This window comes from Orbicella faveolata, unplaced genomic scaffold, assembly GCF_042242905.1.
Source record: "Orbicella faveolata isolate gen_17 unplaced genomic scaffold, um_ofav_v1 contig_12, whole genome shotgun sequence".
NCBI lineage: Eukaryota > Metazoa > Cnidaria > Anthozoa > Scleractinia > Merulinidae > Orbicella > Orbicella faveolata.
In genome coordinates, this window is record NW_028301539.1 from 26,191,684 (window position 1) to 26,212,500 (window position 20,817).

Sequence of the window (20,817 nt, forward strand, 5' to 3'; positions counted from 1 at the left end):
TAGACTACACTCGGCTAGCTCGCACTAAACCTAAGCGGGAGCCTGTTCGCAGGGTGAAATGGATCAAAAAAGATACCCGTTATCGCCCAGGATCCAGTATTTTATCAGGGATAAAGAGAAGTTAAAAGCCAAAGTTATTACGCCAAGTCGCCTTACGTAGTTGCGCGTTTATACGCCTGCATCAGCAAAACATAAATTTGCACCCTTAAAGTCAGAAACTCCAACCGCACGCCGGTACGCCGCAAAAATTGAAAGGCCACCCCGAAGATCGTCGGCGTAGCCTACACTGAATAATGTAACCTGGCACTTACCTTTTCAGCTACGAAGTTGTTTCATCTAGTGATTGATCAGAAAGAACGAAGCATAAAGCTTCGTATCCAAAACAAAACCGAAACGTAAAAAAAGAATTTAGCGAGTGCGCCATACGGACGGGAAATCGACAGGAGAAATAAGGAGCCTGCCTTTTCAATACTTGAGAATTTTTTTCTATGCCTACATTTCCCCTTATAAGACGGAACAAGGCATACTTCTTGAAATTTCCTCGGCCACACGTTTTCTCCAGCAAATGGCACTCTTACTGCTGGAATTTAACAAGTGTCAATAAAGTATCGGTCAATCGTCGACGAAGCAGTCACCATGGCTCAGCCTTTAGCCTGTTCCAGCTATCATTCGGTAAGTCGGGGACGAGTGAAAAAAGTAGTTAAGTTCCCCTTTCGCTCGCCTCCACAATGACAAAACGAGAGCCAGAGTTAACTTCTCCGGTTGGCAAAAGTTATATTCCCTGAACACACACACACACACTAAGGGTGCGTTCCTTTGGGGTGATCTGGACCAGGATCAGTGATCCAAGATCACTCGGATCATAGTTCATCAAAGGAGCCGATGAATCCGTGACTAGAGTGGATTCATCGGTTCCTTTAATGCGTCATGATCCGAGTGATCTTGGATCACTGATCCTGATCCAGATCATCCCAATGGAACGCACGCTAATAATGAATGGATGTCGAGCTAAACTCACAAGTTTTTATACTTAAGTAAATCTTAGAAAGTTCCAGAAGCGTCTATGCATATATTTGGCTTTGCGGGATAATGCAGACGTTCGACTAAGTATCAAACACTCTACATTACGACTATACCTGAAAGGTGAGAGAATGAATAGACTTACATAAACTGATTATGTAACATCTCCCCTCTAATTGAAAATAGCTTAAGGCCTTAACTGAGATGCTGAAACTGATTAATTGTCTCTATAAGTCTTCTAGGACTTGTAATCACACGTCTTGGTCGTTCGCTGCTACTGCTGTAGTCGCGCTTTACACTCTCGGCAGGTATCGGAACAGTCTCCTGAGCTGGACGAATGAAGCGACGATTTCTTGCTAACTGGGTTCCATTAGTAGTTTCGACATTGTACGATCTCGGTTGAGACGCTACTGGCGTTTTGGTAACGGTTGCTGGAGTCCATTGGTTACACTGGGGGTGAACTTGTACGTACACTCTCTGATTCTGTGGCAGTGAAGGTAGATCTCTTACAGTCTTGTTATAGTGCTCGAGCATTTCGTCCTTGTCTTTCACCATTTGTTCTCGGACGATCTGGCAATGGGGATTCTGGATAGGGGATCTGGTTGGAGGTAATGCTCTTAACTTTCGTCCATTCAAAAGCTCTGCAGGTGACGGTATGCTTGTGGTAAGTGGTGTGGCTCTGTAGATCAACATAGCTAAGTTTGGATCACGTCCTATGGCTGGACACTTTCTCATGCACTGCTTGACCGTCTGAACCATACGTTCAATGAAGCCATTACTCTGCGGGTAACGAGGGCTAGACGTGATGTGGTCAAATCGGTACTGGTTTGCAAAGGCTAAAACTTCCTTTGACGAGAATGGGGGCCATTGTCTGTCATAATGGTATGAGGTATTCCATATTCGCTAAACACTGCTCCAGAATCTCGGTGGTAGCGCTTGCGGTGGTGCTCCGTACTTTTCTGATCACAGGAAACCTACTGTAGTAGTCTGCTATCAGGAGATAGGTGGCAGACTGAAACTCGAAGAAATCAATTCCTAACTTCTCCCAAGGTCCTTCAGGAACTTCATGGGGCAACATGTTGGCTCCTCGAGAACGTCTGGCACACTTCACAGGTCGGGCTGTCCGTAGTAAATCTGAGGTTATTCCTGGCCAGAATACTGCTTCTCGGGCTCGCAGCTGCGTCTTCTCAAAACCAAAATGACCTTCGTGGATGGTTTGGGGGACTCTGTTACACAATTTCTCAGGAACTATGAGTCTATGGCCTTTGAACAATTCCCACACTTGAAGCACTTTGCCTTCTTTGCGAGACACTCCCTTTTGGGATGTGACGGTTTCGCTTCACAGTTGAAACAACTTTCTCTTTTGGACTTTTGGACATTTTTTTTATTTACTTATTTATTTATTTCCACACTAACAGACCGAAAAAAAAATACTTACAATGCAAAATAGTTACAACACAATGCTTACATTCCCTACATCAGTAATAGTTACACGAAGCATCCTACATACAACTACGTTACATTCCTTACTTTACACTACTTACACCGCAGTTACAGTACAACATTTACCTACTGTTTACTTGGTTATACTTACGTCACTTACATTTCGGTACTTTTTCTTCTCCCCCTATTGTATATGATATTATTTGACCAAAAGTAACCCCTTTTATAGCTTCTACAACAACGTCTTTGATTTCTAGTTTACTTTGAAAGAAAAAAAGAACCGCTAATAATTTCACATTACTTATATTTCTACCAAAAGATAATGCTATATATTACAATTGTTTTTTCTGTTGTTGTTGTTGGTTTTTTTTTTTGAATGAGATTAAATTTCGATAAACATTTCAAAATAAAAATGAGCGACAGAAATTTTACACAACGTTTCGATGTCGTCATGACATCATTATCAAGTCACAAGAAAATAACGGTTCAACAGTGTTATATATGCGGTGAGAGGTATGATTGTTCCTTAACATATTTGGTTAAACAAATAGTTTCGCGCTGATGGAATCCGATTGCGTGTTCAGGCTAGGTTTCTTCTTTCCAATAAACAGCATTTCGTAAATCAAACAATCCAGTTTTCCGTTGCATTTCTTTAGGACGGAAAAATTATTGGCAAGGTCGTCGATGTTATTAAGGCCGTGATCGTTCTTTAAATGCTTTCCAATTGTGGAGAACCTGTGTTCATCAATACGTTGGTGCAAATGCCGGCTGGTATACCCGACATACTCTACATCCCACAGATCACATTGGTAATTGTACACTACGCAATTGTTGATTAATTAGAGGTGGTTTTGGTTCACGCATCTTGAGATCTTCACAGATTTTGCGACTCTTGAATACTGGTTGAAGAGTGTGATCGATTTTCTTGCTCAGGTCAGATAGTTGTTTTTACACTGCATCGGCCGACGTTTGATCTTTAAATGGCAATACCACTCGGTGAACAGTATCTTCGTTGACGGGCAGTCGAGGTGGCACGAGAGGACCTTTGGTCATCATTGAGGTGACAAAGTGAGCAATGATGGAGTTAATTAGGCTTTCAGGGTACTTGAGGTTCGTAAACATCAGCTTCAGGCGATCACATTCAGTCACGAAAGACTCCCATGTGGATGACAGGTGAAAAGCACGGTTTAACATGGTTTCAATGAGCGATTTCTTGTACCTTTTGTCCACATGGCTTTGGTGATGGAGTAGTAGGCCGGTATTTGTTGGCTTCCGGTAAACACTGGTTTCCAGTTTGTGACCTTTCTTAACCAGTGTTTACCGGAAGCCAACAAATACCGGCCTACTACTCCATCACCAAAGCCATGCTGGGATCCTGGAACCCTTAGCCTATACCAGAGCTAGTTCAGTTGAATTTCGCTACCCTATACTAGAGTAAACTTCCCAAATCCCCCCATCTATCGACACTGTTGAGGCTGATTTGCGTAAATTTAAACTTGCCGATTCGATTTTTTTATATTTTTGAGTGACAACTCCTGGTTTCCTAAGTCTAGATAAAATCCTCAAGCAACTAGTCAGTTTTGTGACAAATTATACCCTATTCTAGACCCAAACTCTCTAATTTATATACCCTATCCTAGAGTAAACTGCTTGAAAACCATACCCTTCACAGCGGCACATACCTATACAACCCATATATGGCAGTGCCTCCCCCCCCCCCTCCCCCCGGGTCTCGTGCCACCTCAACTACCCGTCAACGAAGATACTGTTCACCGAGTGGTATTGCCATTTAAAGATCAAACGTCGGCCGATGCAGTGAAAAAACAACTATCTGACCTGAGCAAGAAAATCGATCACACTCTTCAACCAGTATTCAAGAGTCGCAAAATCTGTGAAGATCTCAAGATGCGTGAACCAAACCACCCCTAATTAATCAACAATTGCGTAGTGTACAATTACCAATGTGATCTGTGGGATGCAGAGTATGTCGGGTATACCAGCCGGCATTTGTACCAACGTATTGATGAACACAGGTTCTCCGCAATCGGAAAGCATTTAAAGAACGATCACGGCCTTTATAACATCGACGACCTTGCCAATAATTTTTCCGTCCTAAAGAAATGCAACGGAAAACTGGATTGTTTGACTTACGAAATGCTGTTTATTAGAAAGAAGAAACCTAGCCTGAACACGCAATCGGATTCCATCAGCGCGAAACTATTTGTTTAAACAAATATGTTAATGAACAATCACACCTCTCACCGCATATATAACACTATTGAACCGTTATTTTCTTGTCACTTGATAATGATGTCATGACGACATCGAAACGTTGTGTAAAATTTCTATCGCTCATTTTTATTTTGAAATGTTTTTTTTTTTTTCCACTAGTGCCACACGCTGTTACATAATACTGGTGCACACTTTCATATATGTCTTAACTGCTTAATAGATTGTTTTTAGTTGATTTGAAATATTATGTCTATGTTTGGGGAAGCATGCTCATTATGAAAAGCGCGTACAAGATAAAAAACAACAGGTGGATTGAAGTCACAGTTCATTTGAATAGATTCCATCTCGATTTGTATTTCTTAACAGTATTTGTCTTATAAGCATAACTTCAGGAACGTTTGTGAAAATACTTGTACATTCGGGAGAGGTTTCTTTATTTTAGATGAATAAATGTGATATCTGCCTGATTAACGGCCGCACGAGACCAATCTGGATAAAAAAATTGGCCGGTTTGCAATTCTTATAAGGGAGTTGTTGTACAAAATTGACTCATCGCCGAAGTGTGTTGGGTTTTCTTCATGGATTAAATTTGACCAGATTTCGGCTACTTCCTTGGTAAAAGAATCCTGAATGTTCAAACCAGCTACATCAGCTTGCTTCAAGTTACCAGTCAGAAGTAATTTACCGTCATTTTGTTTAAAAAAAAGGTCAAAAAAGTTTCCATTTTGCATGATTGTTGTCATCAAGATGCTTCTTTACCGATTTTGATTTCAGGGCATAATTGAGGGATCGAATATCTAACATTTTTAATCCACCATCTTTATATTCGTTTAACATCACACTTCTTTTAAATTTATCCCCTCTTCCATCCCACACAAAATTGTACAGAAGTTGATGTATTTCTTTCAGATAAGATTGCGAAGATGGCAAAGATTACATGATGTAAACAAGCTGAGATGCAGCTAAGCTTTTAATAACAGTAACTTCCCGTAGCAGAGCGGTTAATCATCTACGCTGCCAACAACTTAAGATTTTAGAGACTTTTTTCTTCTTTTCCTGGTAATTTAGCATGACAGCTTCTTCCTTTCTAATCGAAAACCATACTCCAAGGGCTTTGACCTTCCGAAAACACCACTTGATGTTTTGATTTATCGCTAGTTTATCCATTCGGTTGACTTTTACGCCTGACAATTTGGCGAAGATATTAAGTAGCAAAAAGGATCTTTCTATTGAGGAATTTGTACCATTCAATATAAGTGTGGTATCATTAGCATACTGGCTTATTTTGCATTCATTGTCCGAAATTTGAATGCCACGAATTAATCTATCTCGTCTTACTGCTGCCCCCAGGATTTCAGCACATAAAATAAAAAGGTAACGGGACAGGGGACAGCCTTGACGTACACCTCTACTTAAATTAAAGAAATCGATGACCAGCCATTGTTTTGTATACTGCTGCTAATGTCGGTATAAAAGAGTTTTATCCAGAGTATAAGAGAATCTCCAAAGTTACAATATTTTAGAGTTTTTTCAATAAGAGACCATTCAAGAGTGTCAAAGGCTTTTTCAAAATCGATGAAAAGCAGAAGTACTGGAATTTTTTTGATATCTGTATAACTTAAGATACTATTCAACAGCGTTATATTTTCGCCGATAAACCGATTTTTTGGAAGCCTGTTTGATCGCTATTAATCACCGAAGACAAGGTTCTTTTTTATTCTGTTAGCGATTGATTTTGCAGCGATTTTATAATCACAATTCAGAAGCGAGATGCCGGTCTCCAGTTTTTTATGTAACATAGAGATTTATCTTTCTTTGGAATCAACGTCAATAATCGATCCTCTCCTCTGTGATATGGAGAGAAGGCCTTTAGCATGGGAAGCGTTAATAGAGGCGAGAAAAAAGGTCTTAATGTCATTCCAAAAGACTTAATAATATTCAACTGGAATTCCGTCCGCTCAGGAGTCTTATTTGATTCCATATTTTTTAAACTTTCCAGACATTCTGCAGCCGTTAGCAGACCTTCACAAAGTTTTCTTTCGTCGTCACTTATTGTGCAGTGGTTCTCTTGTTGAAAAAAGGTCTTCACCAGAAACGTTTTGAAAAGAGCTATTGTTTGACGTGTATAGTGCCTGATAAAAGCGTTTCGCTTCACTTAGGATTTCTTCATCTGTGTTTAGAGTGGTGTTGTCATCAATTTTCAGATTGCTTATCAGATTTCTTTCTCTTTTGGACTTTACTTGTTTCTGATCATTGAAACCGTGCCTCCTACGGGGCTGATCATTGGAACCTGGTCTTTGTGGCTGCTGTGTGTTCCACTTGGCTCCTGTCTGCCTATTTCCTTAGAGTTTATGAACTTCCATTTGTAGTGGATCGCCTTCGCATTCTGGTCGCATGTAACCAGCCTGGTGTGCTGTGGCATCCTGATTCTGAGCGATTTCTATTGCCTCTTTCAGCGTCAATGCTGAGCCTTTTTCGATGCACTTGTAATGGGCCTCTTTAGAGCGTAGCCTAATTACTATTGCGCCCCAAAGTAGTCGATCGCAGACCTCTGGAGGATATTCACACTGGTCGCTCAGAATAGTACCTTTGTCAATGTACTCTGCAAGACTAACATCACCTTGCTCCAGGCGGCGGAAGTTTGATGCGGCTGCAAGTGCGTTCAGTTGGATTTCGGCTTTGTCCACTCCACGAACGTATTTAACAGCAGGCTTGGATCTCCCCTCTGTTCCGTGGTGAGATTCAGTGACTTAATGTATGCTCTTCCAGTTTTTCCTGCCCAAATGAGAACATAATATGCTTTGACGGCTTTGATCTTCGAAGCTAACGGACCATTAAAAAGGGGTTCACATTCCTCAACCCAATCCAAGCACTTTTGGTAACATTCGGGGCCCGGCGTGAAGTTTCCCTTAGGCACTGGAAAATGCTCCAATTCAGCCATTGTAGAATGAGAGAATACTTTCCGAAAATCTGGCGGTGATCGCTGTCGACGTTAGTCTTGGCTGGGTTTGTTAAATCCTGAAACCATGTTAACTACTCCTGTTGGCAAAGTTTTATTCCTTGAACACACACACTAATAATGAATGGATCTCGAGCTAAACTCACAAGTTTTAATATTCAAGAAAATCTTAGAAAGTTCCAGAAGCCCTCTGCATATATTTGGGTTTGCGGGACAATGCAGACTAATTATCAAACAGTCTACATTTATACGAAACCTGAAAGGTGACAGAGTGAATAGAATTGATTATGTAACAGCCAGGATCTCCTGTGGCGCGTCACGCGCTGCTCTTGATTCGTGATGAGCCCAAAGGGCAGACAAGTACATGTCGTACATGAATGTCAGGTGGTACTTTGGCGATATGCGATATGATAAACACTTGACCGACGTATATATTGGCCAAATACCAATATACTGAGCCGGATGCTAAAGTCCGAGACCGTCAAATTTTTTTTATTTTTAATTTTTTTTTTTCTAGTGGAGTAGTGGAGTAGTAATGTTAGTTTTAAATACGACATCGTGCTTGTTGTTGTTTGACCTTGTTTCTAAGAACAATTTTGATCTCGTGTCTGCGAAATAGGTCCTTTGAAATAGAAGGAAGAGTGCGCTTTGATTCACAAAAGTAGCAAGTGAAGTAACAATACTTTAACATTAGCACTATTCATGATCAATGTCAAGGAACTGAGCACAATATTGCTCAGTCTTGAAACGATATGTAAATATTTGATTGAGTGATTGATCCCCAGGAACAATAGTACGTGTCATAATTTTAAAATATTAACATGCGCACGTGATGTTCTGTTGTTAAAAGAGGTCTCCCCGAACTGCAGTTGTCACGGTAGAACGAAACGACGAGGAAAGTGAAGCAAGGAACTAAACTCTCGGAGGAAAACATGGCGCAAAGAAAGACAAAACGACATGATGCAAGTTGCAATCCCTTTAAGCTCAGGAGGGATGATGAAGACGCTGAAGAAAAACACGGGGTACCGCTAGTCGATTTCGAACCCGAGACAAAGGAGACGGCGACCTTTGTTTACGACGACCGCGAAACAAGCGAAATGGCAACCCCTGTGTCACCCCACACTCTGAAGCTTTTTGAAGCAATTCGCGAAGATGAAATGGAGTTAGTCGAAGAGGAGCTCGGCAACCTGACAGACATGCAAGAGATCGATAGAACAGGCAAACATGGCTTTGCGCTCATTCACGTCGCAGCTCGGTACAACTTGAGCAGAATCGTGAAGATTCTGTTGGAACATGGAGCTGACATTAACATTGGTACAAAAGAATATCACTTGACGCCCCTCCATTTTGCTGCAAGGTACGTAGATATCTGTTATTGTGCCCGTTGAAATTTTATCTTCTGTAATCTCGTATCGACTAAATTTGCATACGTTATTAAGAAATCAAAAACACGCCTGTGAAATTCATGGTTCCTTTTCGCTTGATAGTAAAGATAGAGAAAGCGTGACTGTTAACTGTGCAATAATAATTTTTTCAGGAGAATTGAAAACGAACATTAGTCCCAAAAGACCGTTAACGATCTTCAAACCATGTATCTGTTCCGATTGCAAAATTCTTAATGTAAATGCCTTATAGGATTGAGTCACGGATCGATTAGCATTTTGTCGTACGTTCTGCCAACACTTATATGAAACGCCAGCCAGCGTTCAAGAAAGGCTATTGCAAATCAGTTGAATGTTTACAAGAACCACAATCAATTTGTTCCTCTGATTTGTAGTCTTCAAGAACTACAATAGCCTGGGGTAGTCTCCTGAGCAGATCTTTCGTTTTGATTGTCACGTATCGTAAGCTAATAAGTAGGTATTATCATAAATTATGTTGACATAGGCACGTACAGAGTTACAGTGTAGCCTGTGAACGCTGACGTATTTCCGGCTGTCACTTAGTTCCGTCGAAAATACGTCTGCGTTCGTAGGCTAGTACAGAGTTGGGAGTTGTTCCTTAACTACGCTCTAAAAAGGGAACTAACTGAATCTAAACGCCTGTCACGACACTTCTGAAAGAATGTACCCATGTTCCACGTGTAATCCCTTATTCCTTTTCCCTTTCGTTTCGTCAAAACACTGACCGTAATAATTTCAATAATTTCTTGGCGTCCCAGGTTAGTAGAAGCCCAAAACATAGGCCGTAATAAATAGAACCTTACAGCATTGCGTTAAGCGACGTAGTAATGCCTAATCTTCGGGTTTGTACCTTGGTAACTTTCGAGGGGAAAATGTTTCTCTGGCTCAACATTAGCGATTAGGATCGTGCTATACGACGGTATCCGGATATTCTTACACATGATACTTGAAAAAAAACAATCGAGATATTTAGATAAAATAGGTCTGTATTGCGTGCATGTCTGGCTTGTGGTTTGTGGACGCTTGGAGATACGGAATTTCTCTTCTCGTGTTGAAAAATATTTCACACATTCGCTGCACTTGCTCCTGAAATATTTTTCATCACTCTAAGAGAAATTTCATGTCTGCACGGCCATGTAATATCCTCTATACACGTGTTGTTCAGGCTGATTAGGTCATTCATTCACCTCAGTCATGTTAATAATGCAATTATGGTGTGTAAACTTGCGAACTGAAAAAAAACATGACCAGTTAACTACAGTTAAACCAGTCATACGAGTGTTTTTTTGTTTTTGTTTTTTAATTTATAATGATTTTCTGGTTATACTTGTAACATTACTTTTATAATATCATGGGCCGGGTGACTGAAATTACTCCTTACTTTGGCGCGAAATTTGAGCATTAATTTATAATTTCACATGAGAAATTACAAAATTGCCATGGCAACGTTTGGTGTGAAATTTCTCGATACAGTAAGCAAGTCAAAAACCCGAGATTGCAAGCGTAATTTGTCATCTATAATATTAAAAGGCAATCAAATGGTATACCCGTAAAAGGCAATCAAAATGGTATACTCACTCGAAAAATCGTAAGGATTTTGACGAAACGCGCGTGAAATTATTCCCTTATTTCACTCGTCACCATTTGAAAACCCATACTTATTAGTTTCCTTAGGGAAACCAAGTAAAACGTTACGGTTTAAAATACCTTTTTTCCCCTCGATTGGCTGTACACCGCGCATTTTGCTTTGATAGTGCAAGTGTATGGGGGTTTCCCGGTTGTTCCTATAAAGTAAAAAAATAATTGCTGTCTACTTGAAAGGCTTTTCAACGTAAAGCAGAATGGCGTTTTCTCTTTTGGAAAATCTTTTTTCGTTTTAGAGATATTCACGTTTTTGTATTATGCAAATGAAGAAAGTGATGCCGTCATAGGTGGTTTCGCTAAAACAGTACAACACTCAATCAAGAATATGTCTAGAAATATTAAAGCAGTGTTCTTTAAACGTGGCACCAGAAATGTACATCACAAAAGAAACATTATGACAATCGTCATGCAGTTGCCTTGGCAACAGTTATACCGCTGGTCTTGTTTTGATTAAGACTAAAATCTCCAGATTTTATCTTAAACAAGGATCATCCACTCTCAACAATGTAATGGGGAGAGTTAAGACAATATGGGAACCATGTGTGTTCCCAGCAAGACCCTAGCCTCTGTCCCACTTTAATAGGTTGCAAATGGGGTTATTTGGTTTTTTAGAGAACGAGTTGGAGCCAAGAGTGTTGCCATGGCAACAACATAGTAGGTGTCTTTCTGTTTCTTTTGTGATGAACATTTCTGGTGCCAAGTTTGAAGAACACCACTCCAATATTTCTGGAGATATTCTTGATTCAGTTTTTTATTGTTTAAGTGGAACTATTTATGACGTCATCACTTTCTTTATTTGCATAATACAAAAACGTGAATATCTCTAAAACGAAAAATGATTTTCCAAAAGAGAAAAAGGCCATTCTGTTTTACTTTGAAAAGTCTTTCAAATAAGCAGCAATTATTCTTTTACTTCACAGGCACTTTAATAGGTGCAAGTGACATCGAGTTGCTTGGGCAAGCGTCAATAGCGCCACTTCCTCAGGACGTCACGAAAATTTGATCCAGGTGTGAACAGACCCATTACAAATCCTACCTCTGTGAGATCAGTGTATGGAAAATTGGATTTCGTGACAAGATCGGTTATTTTGCAAGTTTCTGGCCTTCCTTCCTTGCTTAGTTCAGATAAATAAGGTTTGAGATAGGGCGTTAAAATTTGTCACTTACATATCGGATCTTGTGTTTAGTTGACGTCAAATTGGCTTGGGGGTTAATTATCACAATTGCACTTCATGACGTATTTGTGCATCGTGTTAAACGCAGATTCTTCAGCTACCGTCTCACCTCACTGCTGCAATCAAACGACATGCACAAAAGTTCTGAGTCCCATGATGGATAAAAATGGTTTCCAAGAGATTTATGTTGATAAGAGTTTCACCCGCTTTCAACATATTTTATCACTTATCAACATAGTTTCAGGGCCTTGTCGAACGATTGGCGCGTTTTTCAAATGTTTGAATAATCTTTTTTAAAAAAGCTGATTTGAAACTCTTATCGTAGGTTCAATGGCCTCTCGACTGTCAACACCCTTTTGGAGCGAGGCGCCGACCCTTCAGCTAAAGGTAGAAAGGGGAATACCCCACTGCATTTTGCAGCGTGCAGAGGAAACGAAGAGATCGTTAAAATTCTCCTACAGCATTCAAAGGTTAATGTTAATGACAAAGATGTTTCTGGAAAAACTGCGTTGCACCTGGCGTGCAGTGAAGGACATAGCAAAGTTTGCCAACTGCTTCTCAACTACGGAGCGGACATCAAGGCAGTTTCAGCGGACAAAACGACTCCTCTCCACAGCGCCATTCTTAATGGTCATTCTCAGGTGGCAAGAATGATATTAAACCGAGGTAAGCGTTGAAGTATGGATACCGGTTTGATTCCATCTTCGTGCACTAGCGTGAGCTATTAAACTTCGATGTCTGTCTAAAACGTGGAGAAGTGTAATCTTTAGAATTGTGAATTGATTCGCTCTCTACTATGTATCACACAGTCATAAATTTGTCAAGTCCTATTCTCTTCATTCGCCCGGCGATGCTAATTTGGATGCTAATTCCAGTTCACAACAGATTTACCCTTCCGTTACCTATTTATAAATCCGAGATATAGCGCGCTAACCTTTAGCTCACAGCGTCTTCAGCATTTCTCTAGCTACGGTCTGAAATGTAATTCCTTTTCTTCGCAGCCTCTGATAGAGACGTTGATACCAATGAAAGGGAACTGGTGGGGAACGAGGACCTACAGAGTAACACAGTGTTACACATAACTGCTTGGAATAACGATGTCGAGACCGCTGAACTGTGCCTTGACCATGGCGCAGACGTCAACTCTAAAAAGTGTAACGAAACCACCGCACTTCACTTAGCGGCCACTAAAGGGAATCTTGAGATGGCGGAGTTGCTAATATCACGAGGAGCCGGTGTTAACATGAAAGATGGAGATTCCAAAACACCTCTTCACAGGTCAGTATATTTCAAGGATGTATATTGAAGAGTTGTTGAATGTTACTAAATATTAAAAGCTATAGATCATGGGATAATGCAATTCATTGGCTAAGCCATCATGGTATATATGTAAATTAAAGTATGATAAGCGATTTTACAACGTCAGCATTGAAGCAGCTATTTATTCAACTTCTTTTCGATGTTGGGCTTCTTTGACAAAACGGACACTTTAAAACTCTACGACAATATCATTTTACATTATAGTTCTGTAACTAGTAGTTTGTCTGGTATGATCGTCTGGTTGAAGGTTGTTCTGAAAAGAACTGTTTCGGTGACTGGCGTTTCGACAAACTGAACCAAAGTCATCTTCAGAGTCAAGTGAAAAATTTGTTGCCAGTCGATAAAGTTTTAAATCTGGTCCGTTAGAACTGACTGTGTTGGCTAATTCTTTCTATGAGACGCGCCAGCAGGGAATCAAGGTAGTTGTGTTCAGTAAAGTTAACATATAGTCCAAGATGACGAATACAACTACCGTGATTCCCGGCAGGCGAATCTCATAGAGGGAATCGGCCATTAGGAATGGTATATGTGCTTTAGCGTAATGATCAAATCTTTTGGATTTTGAACAGAGCAAGAGTACAACTCTGGGCACTTTATTATGTTAATAGGAAAGACACTTCATTCTAACCGATTGTTCATGTTTTGTCAACTCCTATTTGTAAGCCTGGTGTAGAAATAGGAACCAAAGAAAGCTGGTTTTGGAAATTTGACAAATTCCTGTACAGTACGTGGGAAGTACTCTACTGCATGTATGCCCACCTGTCACCTCTTGCATGCAGAGTAGCGATACGTTCGCTCACTTCGTGTTTCAGCACCGTTAACATTTTTAGCAGACTAGACTGACATTTTTGTAACTCATTTTGTCTCTAGAGCTGCTCTTTTTGACCAAACGAAACTCATCACATATCTCGTTGAAAAGGGAGCTAAAGTTAACGCACGCGATGATGAAGGTCGTTCGCCATTCTTGAACGCAGTCGCGGCAGGACACATTGATTCCGCCAGAGTACTCCTTCAACTTGGAGCTGAAAACACTGCAACCGATCTGCTCTTGAAAACTTCTGTTCATCTCGCGGTAGAGAAAGAACATTTGACGATGCTTGCCATGCTTCTAGAGAGTCGCTCGGGTACAAACAATTTATACAAAGCGGATTTGTGGGACAGGGTTCCTTTGCACTACGCTGCTAAGTCAAAAGATATAAAGGTAAGACGTTGGTAGATGCAAAACGTATAGGCCAGTAAAAAGGAAGTGATAATACTGGGTGAATTTAAGTTATGTTCTGTTCCTAAACCGATTCTTTTTTGACAGCACTTATCCAAGCCATGAGCCTAAATATGGTGATTTCTGACCCGTAGGTTCAACTTGCTGAATTTCACAGGCTGAATTTCCCCTCCCAAGTTGTAGATACGACCCTGCAACTCTGGTAGATTTTGACAAGGAAATTGTCTGGGAAGAAGACGTTAAGACGTTTCTGCTTATTTGAAAAATTGTTTTTAAAAGGTTATTTGTTGGTTACTTTCCAGCCAAGATTGTCCCGGATGAATTCTTGCAAAATAAGTTCGATGTGTAACCCCAGCCAGCAATTTAAACAAGCGCCCTTTGAATTTTAGATTAAGTCTCACTTTGAATATTAAACTGTTCATTTCAACAAGTGCGTCGCGGAAAACACGTTTCATCTGTACGTTTGACTGTATTATTCTACGGTTTGTAGATTTTAGAGCTGGTCTTATCCAAACAGAAGCATCTGTCTTTTCGAGACGAGAATAAAAAAACACCTCTACATCTAGCCGCAGAATCGTCCTCGTCCAAACATGTGGAAGCATTGGTCAGGCGGATTTCTGGGGTTAATGAACGAGACGAGCTTGGACGAACACCTTTGCACTGTGCTGCTGGAAAAGGGCAACGGTAAGACATCTGATTTCGGGATCATATTTTACAAAACAGAGAGGAAATGAAAGTGTTTTACTTTTTTTGCTTTTGAACATTAGGTTGTGTTGGTGATCCATTTTGGAGGTGTGACTTGTCAGAATAGCGCTAGGAAGCAAGTATGCCAGTGTATGAAATAAACTTTAGTTTACAGATTTCAGACTGGATGTTGAAAGTGAATAGTTACCGATAGCAGAATAATTTTGGGGTGTTATTTTGCTAGTGTGTTAATTCCGGGGCTTTTTTTCCATTTTATATACAGAAAAGCTTGCATGGCACTCATAAATATGGGAGCGGAAGTTGACAGTTTAGATAATCTCCACCAAACTCCGTTGATGTGGTCAGTAAAGAGAAACCAAGTAAAATGTGCCGAGGTTCTACTTGATTTTAAAGCATCCGTCGACCTGCAGGATACGGACGGCGACTCTGCATTACACCTGGCGTGTGGTAAGGGTCATCCAGCTATAGTGAGTTTACTTTTGGACCGTGGCGCAAGTTTAACACTTGTCAACGGACGAGGACATGATTGTTTGGAAGTAGCAGCAAAAGCGGGAGCGTCTGATGTTGCCATGACAATTGTGAAGCACAAAAGGTTAGTTGTTGTGGTGGAAGAACGTAAAGAAATACCATTGAGAAACAAATCTGTTGACGAATCGTCGAATCGGAATATAATTATCCATCTTTGATATTAATTGGCTAGGGATGTTAATTGTTCATAATTTCAACTTCCATTTTGGTCATCAGGTCTGCTTTTGTCGTGGATGTGATCAAACTAAACAGAAAGACCAAGGTCATTTCAGCTTTAAAATACAATTAAATCTTATTCTTATATTTCTTTTTTGCATTTAGATGGACGGAGATTGAAAACTACCAAACAACTTCTGGCCAAACTGCAGTATCACTCCTGGTTGAAAATTTCCCCGAAGCAGCTGAAGTTGTATTGAATCAGTGCGTGCACCATTCTCAGCATCTGAACATCTCCGACCCAGACTACGCTGTCACATACAACTTTAAATATCTGGATCTTGGCCCAGACGTAGAAGACTGCAGTAAAAGGTTCTCAACAGTTGAAACGATGATCAAGCACAAACGCGAACGGCTCCTTCTTCATCCCCTCACTCTGAAATTCAACGAAAGAAAGTGGACCTCGCTGGGAAGATATGTTTACATGGCCGATTTTTTCCCGTATCTCTTACTGATGATACTCTTTACCACTTTCATAGTCGACCAAAGAGAAGACCAGAATTTCAGGCCACCAAGGACGAACGGGTCTAGAGGAGCAAACAAAGACTTCAAGCCTAAACCTTCCGATATTTACCGGGTAGATTCTTCCTTCAGAGAAGCAGTACCAATCATAGTCGTGATTTTCGCGACATTCCACTTTTGCAAAGAAATGTTTCAGATTTACGTGCAACGTTGGAACTATTTCAAGGACACTTCCAACTACCTAGACTGGATCCTTCATATAAGTACAACGTTGTTTATGCTACCTTACGTAACCTCGCGGAGCGTTGTCGATGAATGGTTCTCGGCCATGAAGGACCCACGTACACTTTGGATCCTTGGAATTGTGGCGGTATTCGTGTGCTATACCAACATGATGCTGTTCCTTAGAAGATATCGACTCTTTGGTACTTATATCTCAATGTATATTGAAGTGACCAAGACCGTTTTCCAAGTGATGGTGGTATTCGCTTTCCTTGTCTTGGGATTTGCACTGGTCTTTTACCTCCTCTTGAAGGAACAGGTAAGGGGTGTTATAAGGTACTGGATCACTAGTAACAGATAGCTTGCTCACTCTGACTTTGTGTTCTAGACACTCTACATTAGTGTACCCAACAATGTAATGGGCAGCGACGAACTGTCTGAAAAACCTGACAAAATCCTTCGCGAAACTTACGATGGACTAGTCATTCCACGCACTTTCATTCCCTTAAGAGGCTAGAGCAGTGTTTGGTCGACTTTGGAAACCGGATGACTTTGGGTTCACATTTCCTCCTGACAATCAGCCACAAGCGTAACAAAAGCCGCGCAAAACATAAATCGTGTTTGATTCGTTTTGTTTTTGCTCCTGACCGGCCAAGTCTACTTGTAACTACAAGTCTACTTGATTACTAGTTTACTAGATTACTAGTTTACTAGTCTATTGGTGTACTAGCCTACTAGTTTACTAGATTACTAGTCTACTAGATTACTAGTTAGTCTACTAGATTACTAGCTTACTAGATTACTAGTTTACTCGGTTACCAGTTTACTAGTTTGCTAGTCTGCTAGTTTACTAGTTTGCTAGTCTACTAGTTTTGTAGATTACTAGTGTACTAGTTTACCAGATTACTAGTCTGCTAGATTACCAGTTTACTAGTCTACTAGATTACAAGTTTACTCGTTTACTAGTTAACTAGCTTACTGGTCTACTAGATTACTGGTTTACTTATTTACTAGTGTACTAGATTACTAGTTTACTCGTTTACTAGCTAACTAGATTGCTACTCTACTAGTTTACTAGTTTTCTTGTTTACTAGTTTAGTAGATTGCCAGTGTACTAGTTTACTAGATTACCAGTCTACTTCTTTATTTGTCTACTAGATTACTAGTTTACTCGTTTACTAGTTTACTAGTTTACTAGATGGCCTGTCCACTAGTTTACTAGTTTTCTTGTTTACTATTTTACTAGTTTACTAGTTTACTGGTCTACTAGATTACCTTCTTTCTCGTTTACTAGTTAACTAGGTTACTGGTTTACTAGATTTGCTAACTCTCGATTTTCTCTCCATCGTAATTTCTTGTAGACTGGGTTCCACACTGTGCACCATTCTATCCTTCGTGTGTTGGTAATGATGATTGGAGAGCTCGACTTTGGAGCATCCTTCATTGACTCAATTGGTCAAAGGCATCCCAGAAACGATAATCCCTTAAATCCGTTTCCAAAGGTGGCGTTCTTCTTCATCTTTTTGTGTTTGTTTCTACTGTCCGTCGCTCTGATGAATCTTTTGGTAAGGAAATACCTCATGTTACAATAACGAATGATGAGCAAATTCCAGTCAGTAGTGTGATAATCATTTTAGTACGTTTTAGTTTACGGAGTTTTATCGTTTTGGTAGTGGCGCAGTAAATGGAATAATGTCAGCAATCCTTTAGGGCGTATACCAGTACTCTGGTAAACGTTAGACGGCATTGGGGTTGTACATTAAGTTTAACGGTCCTTAGAACCCAATTCCTGGTCGTTTATTGATGATTAACGTGTCGACAACCTGAGCGGAAGTCATCTTTAGAATCTACCGTAACGTTGTTGGGTGCTTGATCATGTCCCTTTTTAAGAGCTGTAGCTAGTCTAATAGTACCAACCGAATTGATTTCTTCACAGGTTGGTCTGGCCGTTGGAGATACCGAGACAATGAAAAAGTTCGCTACAGTCAAGAGACTGGCCATGCAGATTGAGTATCAAATTGAAATAGAAGAAGCGTTTCCTAGTTTTTTAACGAGAGCCGTTTACGAAACGGTTTATGTTGAGAAACCTAACAAGTCATCTAAGTACCACAGGTATGGCGTCAATTCGAATTTCTGCTGTAATCAATCTCTTAAACGAATATCACGGAGAATCGCTTAATTCAAAATTCTCCACCAAGCCTCGTTTGCGCAAAATTTCTTAAACTTCTGCCACCTCCATGTTTTTTTAACGGGGGTACACTTTTCATCTTTGCTGTTTTGGGAATTCGTTCATGATAAATTTTACAATATACATTTTGAAAGCGAGGCGTAGTGTTGACATTTGCAAGTCTGATGTAAACATGCTTAATAAGGGCAGTAAAATTTTCACAAGCTGAAGCGGTTAACTCTTCGGATTTGTTTTCATTGTTTGAAACGACAAGTGTTTTTTTTTTTAAGAAGCAGTCGTGGCTACGATGTTAAAAAAAAAAACACCTTTCTTTTGTTTTGTTTTTTGTTTAATTTGTTTCTACCAAGTACCAGCAATTTATCTTGGAAAATATGGTTCCCTCTCTGAAGTATGGTGTTTGTGTGTTATTACTTATTAAGATGGCGACAAGAAAAAGAGTATTTACGATGATGCTGAATTGTTATTGAGCCGCGCCCGTGCCCTTCTGCGGTTTCCCTCGTCTACGCATGCGTCGTAGCCATTCTATAATCCCGTGCTTGCTCGTGGTCTCGGTCCATCTTGTTCTGTATTGTTACATAACAAGACAGTTCGTTAGACCTGGAGTTCATCTTTATTCATTGGCGCTGCGATTATCGTCAACTACCTGAAGGGATCTATAACATGTTCTAATTGATTTAGGATCGGCTAAACATAAATTTTTGAAAAGAACGATATCAAACAAGACACAATGGAAGACCTCTGATACCTTTGAGCTATCAAAAATTCGGATTCTTCCAGATGTTTTTGATAGTGCTTACAACTCATTCCGTTTGGTTCACTTCGCAGATTGATAGTGTGGCTACAAGCAAGATTTTCCGAGGCCATCCCAGAGCCGGTTGCAGATGAAAGCAAACCAACTGAGCTCGCCAAACTGAAAGAGGAGGTGATGAAAAACAGGAAAAAGATGAAGTCCATGATGGCTATGATGGAGGCACAGAACAAGTTACTCAGAAGCCTGGCCCTAAGAATTGACTCCAGTTTTGAGCTGCCAGAAGGCACCGAGGAAGCCAGCTCGAGGACAGATGGTGCCGATAGTGCAAATGACAGATATCGGACGGCCGTTGATGGTGGAAAAGAAGACGAAGGGCCGACAGATAAAACAAGTGTGGATGCGGCCAGAGAAGAGAAATCCTAAGATGCTCCCTTTGAGAGTGGCTTGTAGTCCTTGTTTGGTACGAAGCAGCAGTCACACTAATGGATCGAAGATTGGCTATGAACCTGTATCATGTATCATGTTGATTTGATAATTTAAGTTCCCCAAATGATTGAGTACCTACACAATAGCTGGTAACCTTGTAGCAGTGACTAACACAGCATGAAAAACAACGTTACCGTTGTGTAAAACTGGCGTTATGCTGTCCAGTGTGAATTTCTAAATTAGGCAGCGTCCCTTTGGCTTTACGCTGTAAAGATTTGCTTTATAGTAGCGGTAAACGTTCACGTTTAAAGCCCACTTGAAGCAATGAAGACTTATAAGCGAACTTTAAGTTGTAGCTGAAAGTTAACCTATAGTGCCCACTTTATATAGGACGTACGTCAATTTTACACACACCACGGTGGTGTGAATGTCAAGAAGAATGCCTACCCAGAGTGAATTCTTCGGTTCGTTTGATGCACCCTGATCCGAGTTGTCTTGGGTTAATCTGTCTATTAAGAAAACGCAAAATATTTTTTGGATTTAAGAATCGAACGCTGGATTTTCCCAAAAAAGCACCCTAACTTAGATATTAACCAACTTTAAGAAGATTTAAGCTGTGTGAATTATCCATGGCCCAAGTTTTGATCGTATTCATGACAGTGTAGTTGTTGTGGCGCAACCCTGCTTATCAGTCGTAACCGGCGAATTGAGTTTGAATGTAAAAGATAATGTAAATCCTGCTAATCAGCTAAATAAGCGTTTCAATCGAATCCATGTTAACTGTTGTTATAGCATAAATATCACTACTTAATATCTTTATATTTTCTTATACGTGAATTGATTATAAAGCTTGCAACAGCGAAGCGCGCGAGTGACGTCATAACTCAGACAAAGTCAGACAAAC

At 40.3% G+C, this 20,817-nt stretch overlaps 1 protein-coding gene and 2 pseudogenes across 2 annotated transcripts in view; 1 reads left to right on the top strand and 2 right to left on the bottom strand.

Annotated features, from left to right (window-relative positions):
* Positions 1-2,266: 2,266 nt before the first annotated feature.
* LOC110061583 (uncharacterized) lies at positions 2,267-7,764 on the bottom strand (annotated as a pseudogene).
* Positions 3,003-3,969, bottom strand: LOC149117370 (uncharacterized; annotated as a pseudogene).
* A 361-nt stretch (positions 7,765-8,125) lies between the features above and the next one.
* The window catches only part of LOC110061582 (uncharacterized), a 13,240-nt gene continuing 548 nt past the window's right edge, over positions 8,126-20,817 (top strand). The window contains exons 1-10 of one of the 2 annotated variants that reach the window (XM_089283020.1): positions 8,126-9,011; positions 12,202-12,542; positions 12,878-13,154; positions 14,067-14,397; positions 14,906-15,099; positions 15,383-15,712; positions 15,970-16,867; positions 17,910-18,113; positions 18,485-18,660; positions 19,156-19,444. In XM_089283020.1, coding sequence (XP_089139146.1) covers positions 8,587-9,011; positions 12,202-12,542; positions 12,878-13,154; positions 14,067-14,397; positions 14,906-15,099; positions 15,383-15,712; positions 15,970-16,867; positions 17,910-18,113; positions 18,485-18,660; positions 19,156-19,186 — 3,207 coding nt within the window. In that variant the 5' untranslated portion in view covers positions 8,126-8,586 and the 3' untranslated portion in view covers positions 19,187-19,444. Of the gene's footprint in view, positions 9,012-12,201; positions 12,543-12,877; positions 13,155-14,066; positions 14,398-14,905; positions 15,100-15,382; positions 15,713-15,969; positions 16,868-17,909; positions 18,114-18,484; positions 18,661-19,155; positions 19,445-19,561 lie in introns of those variants that run through there. The other variant, XM_020768417.2, reaches the window with a different exon arrangement.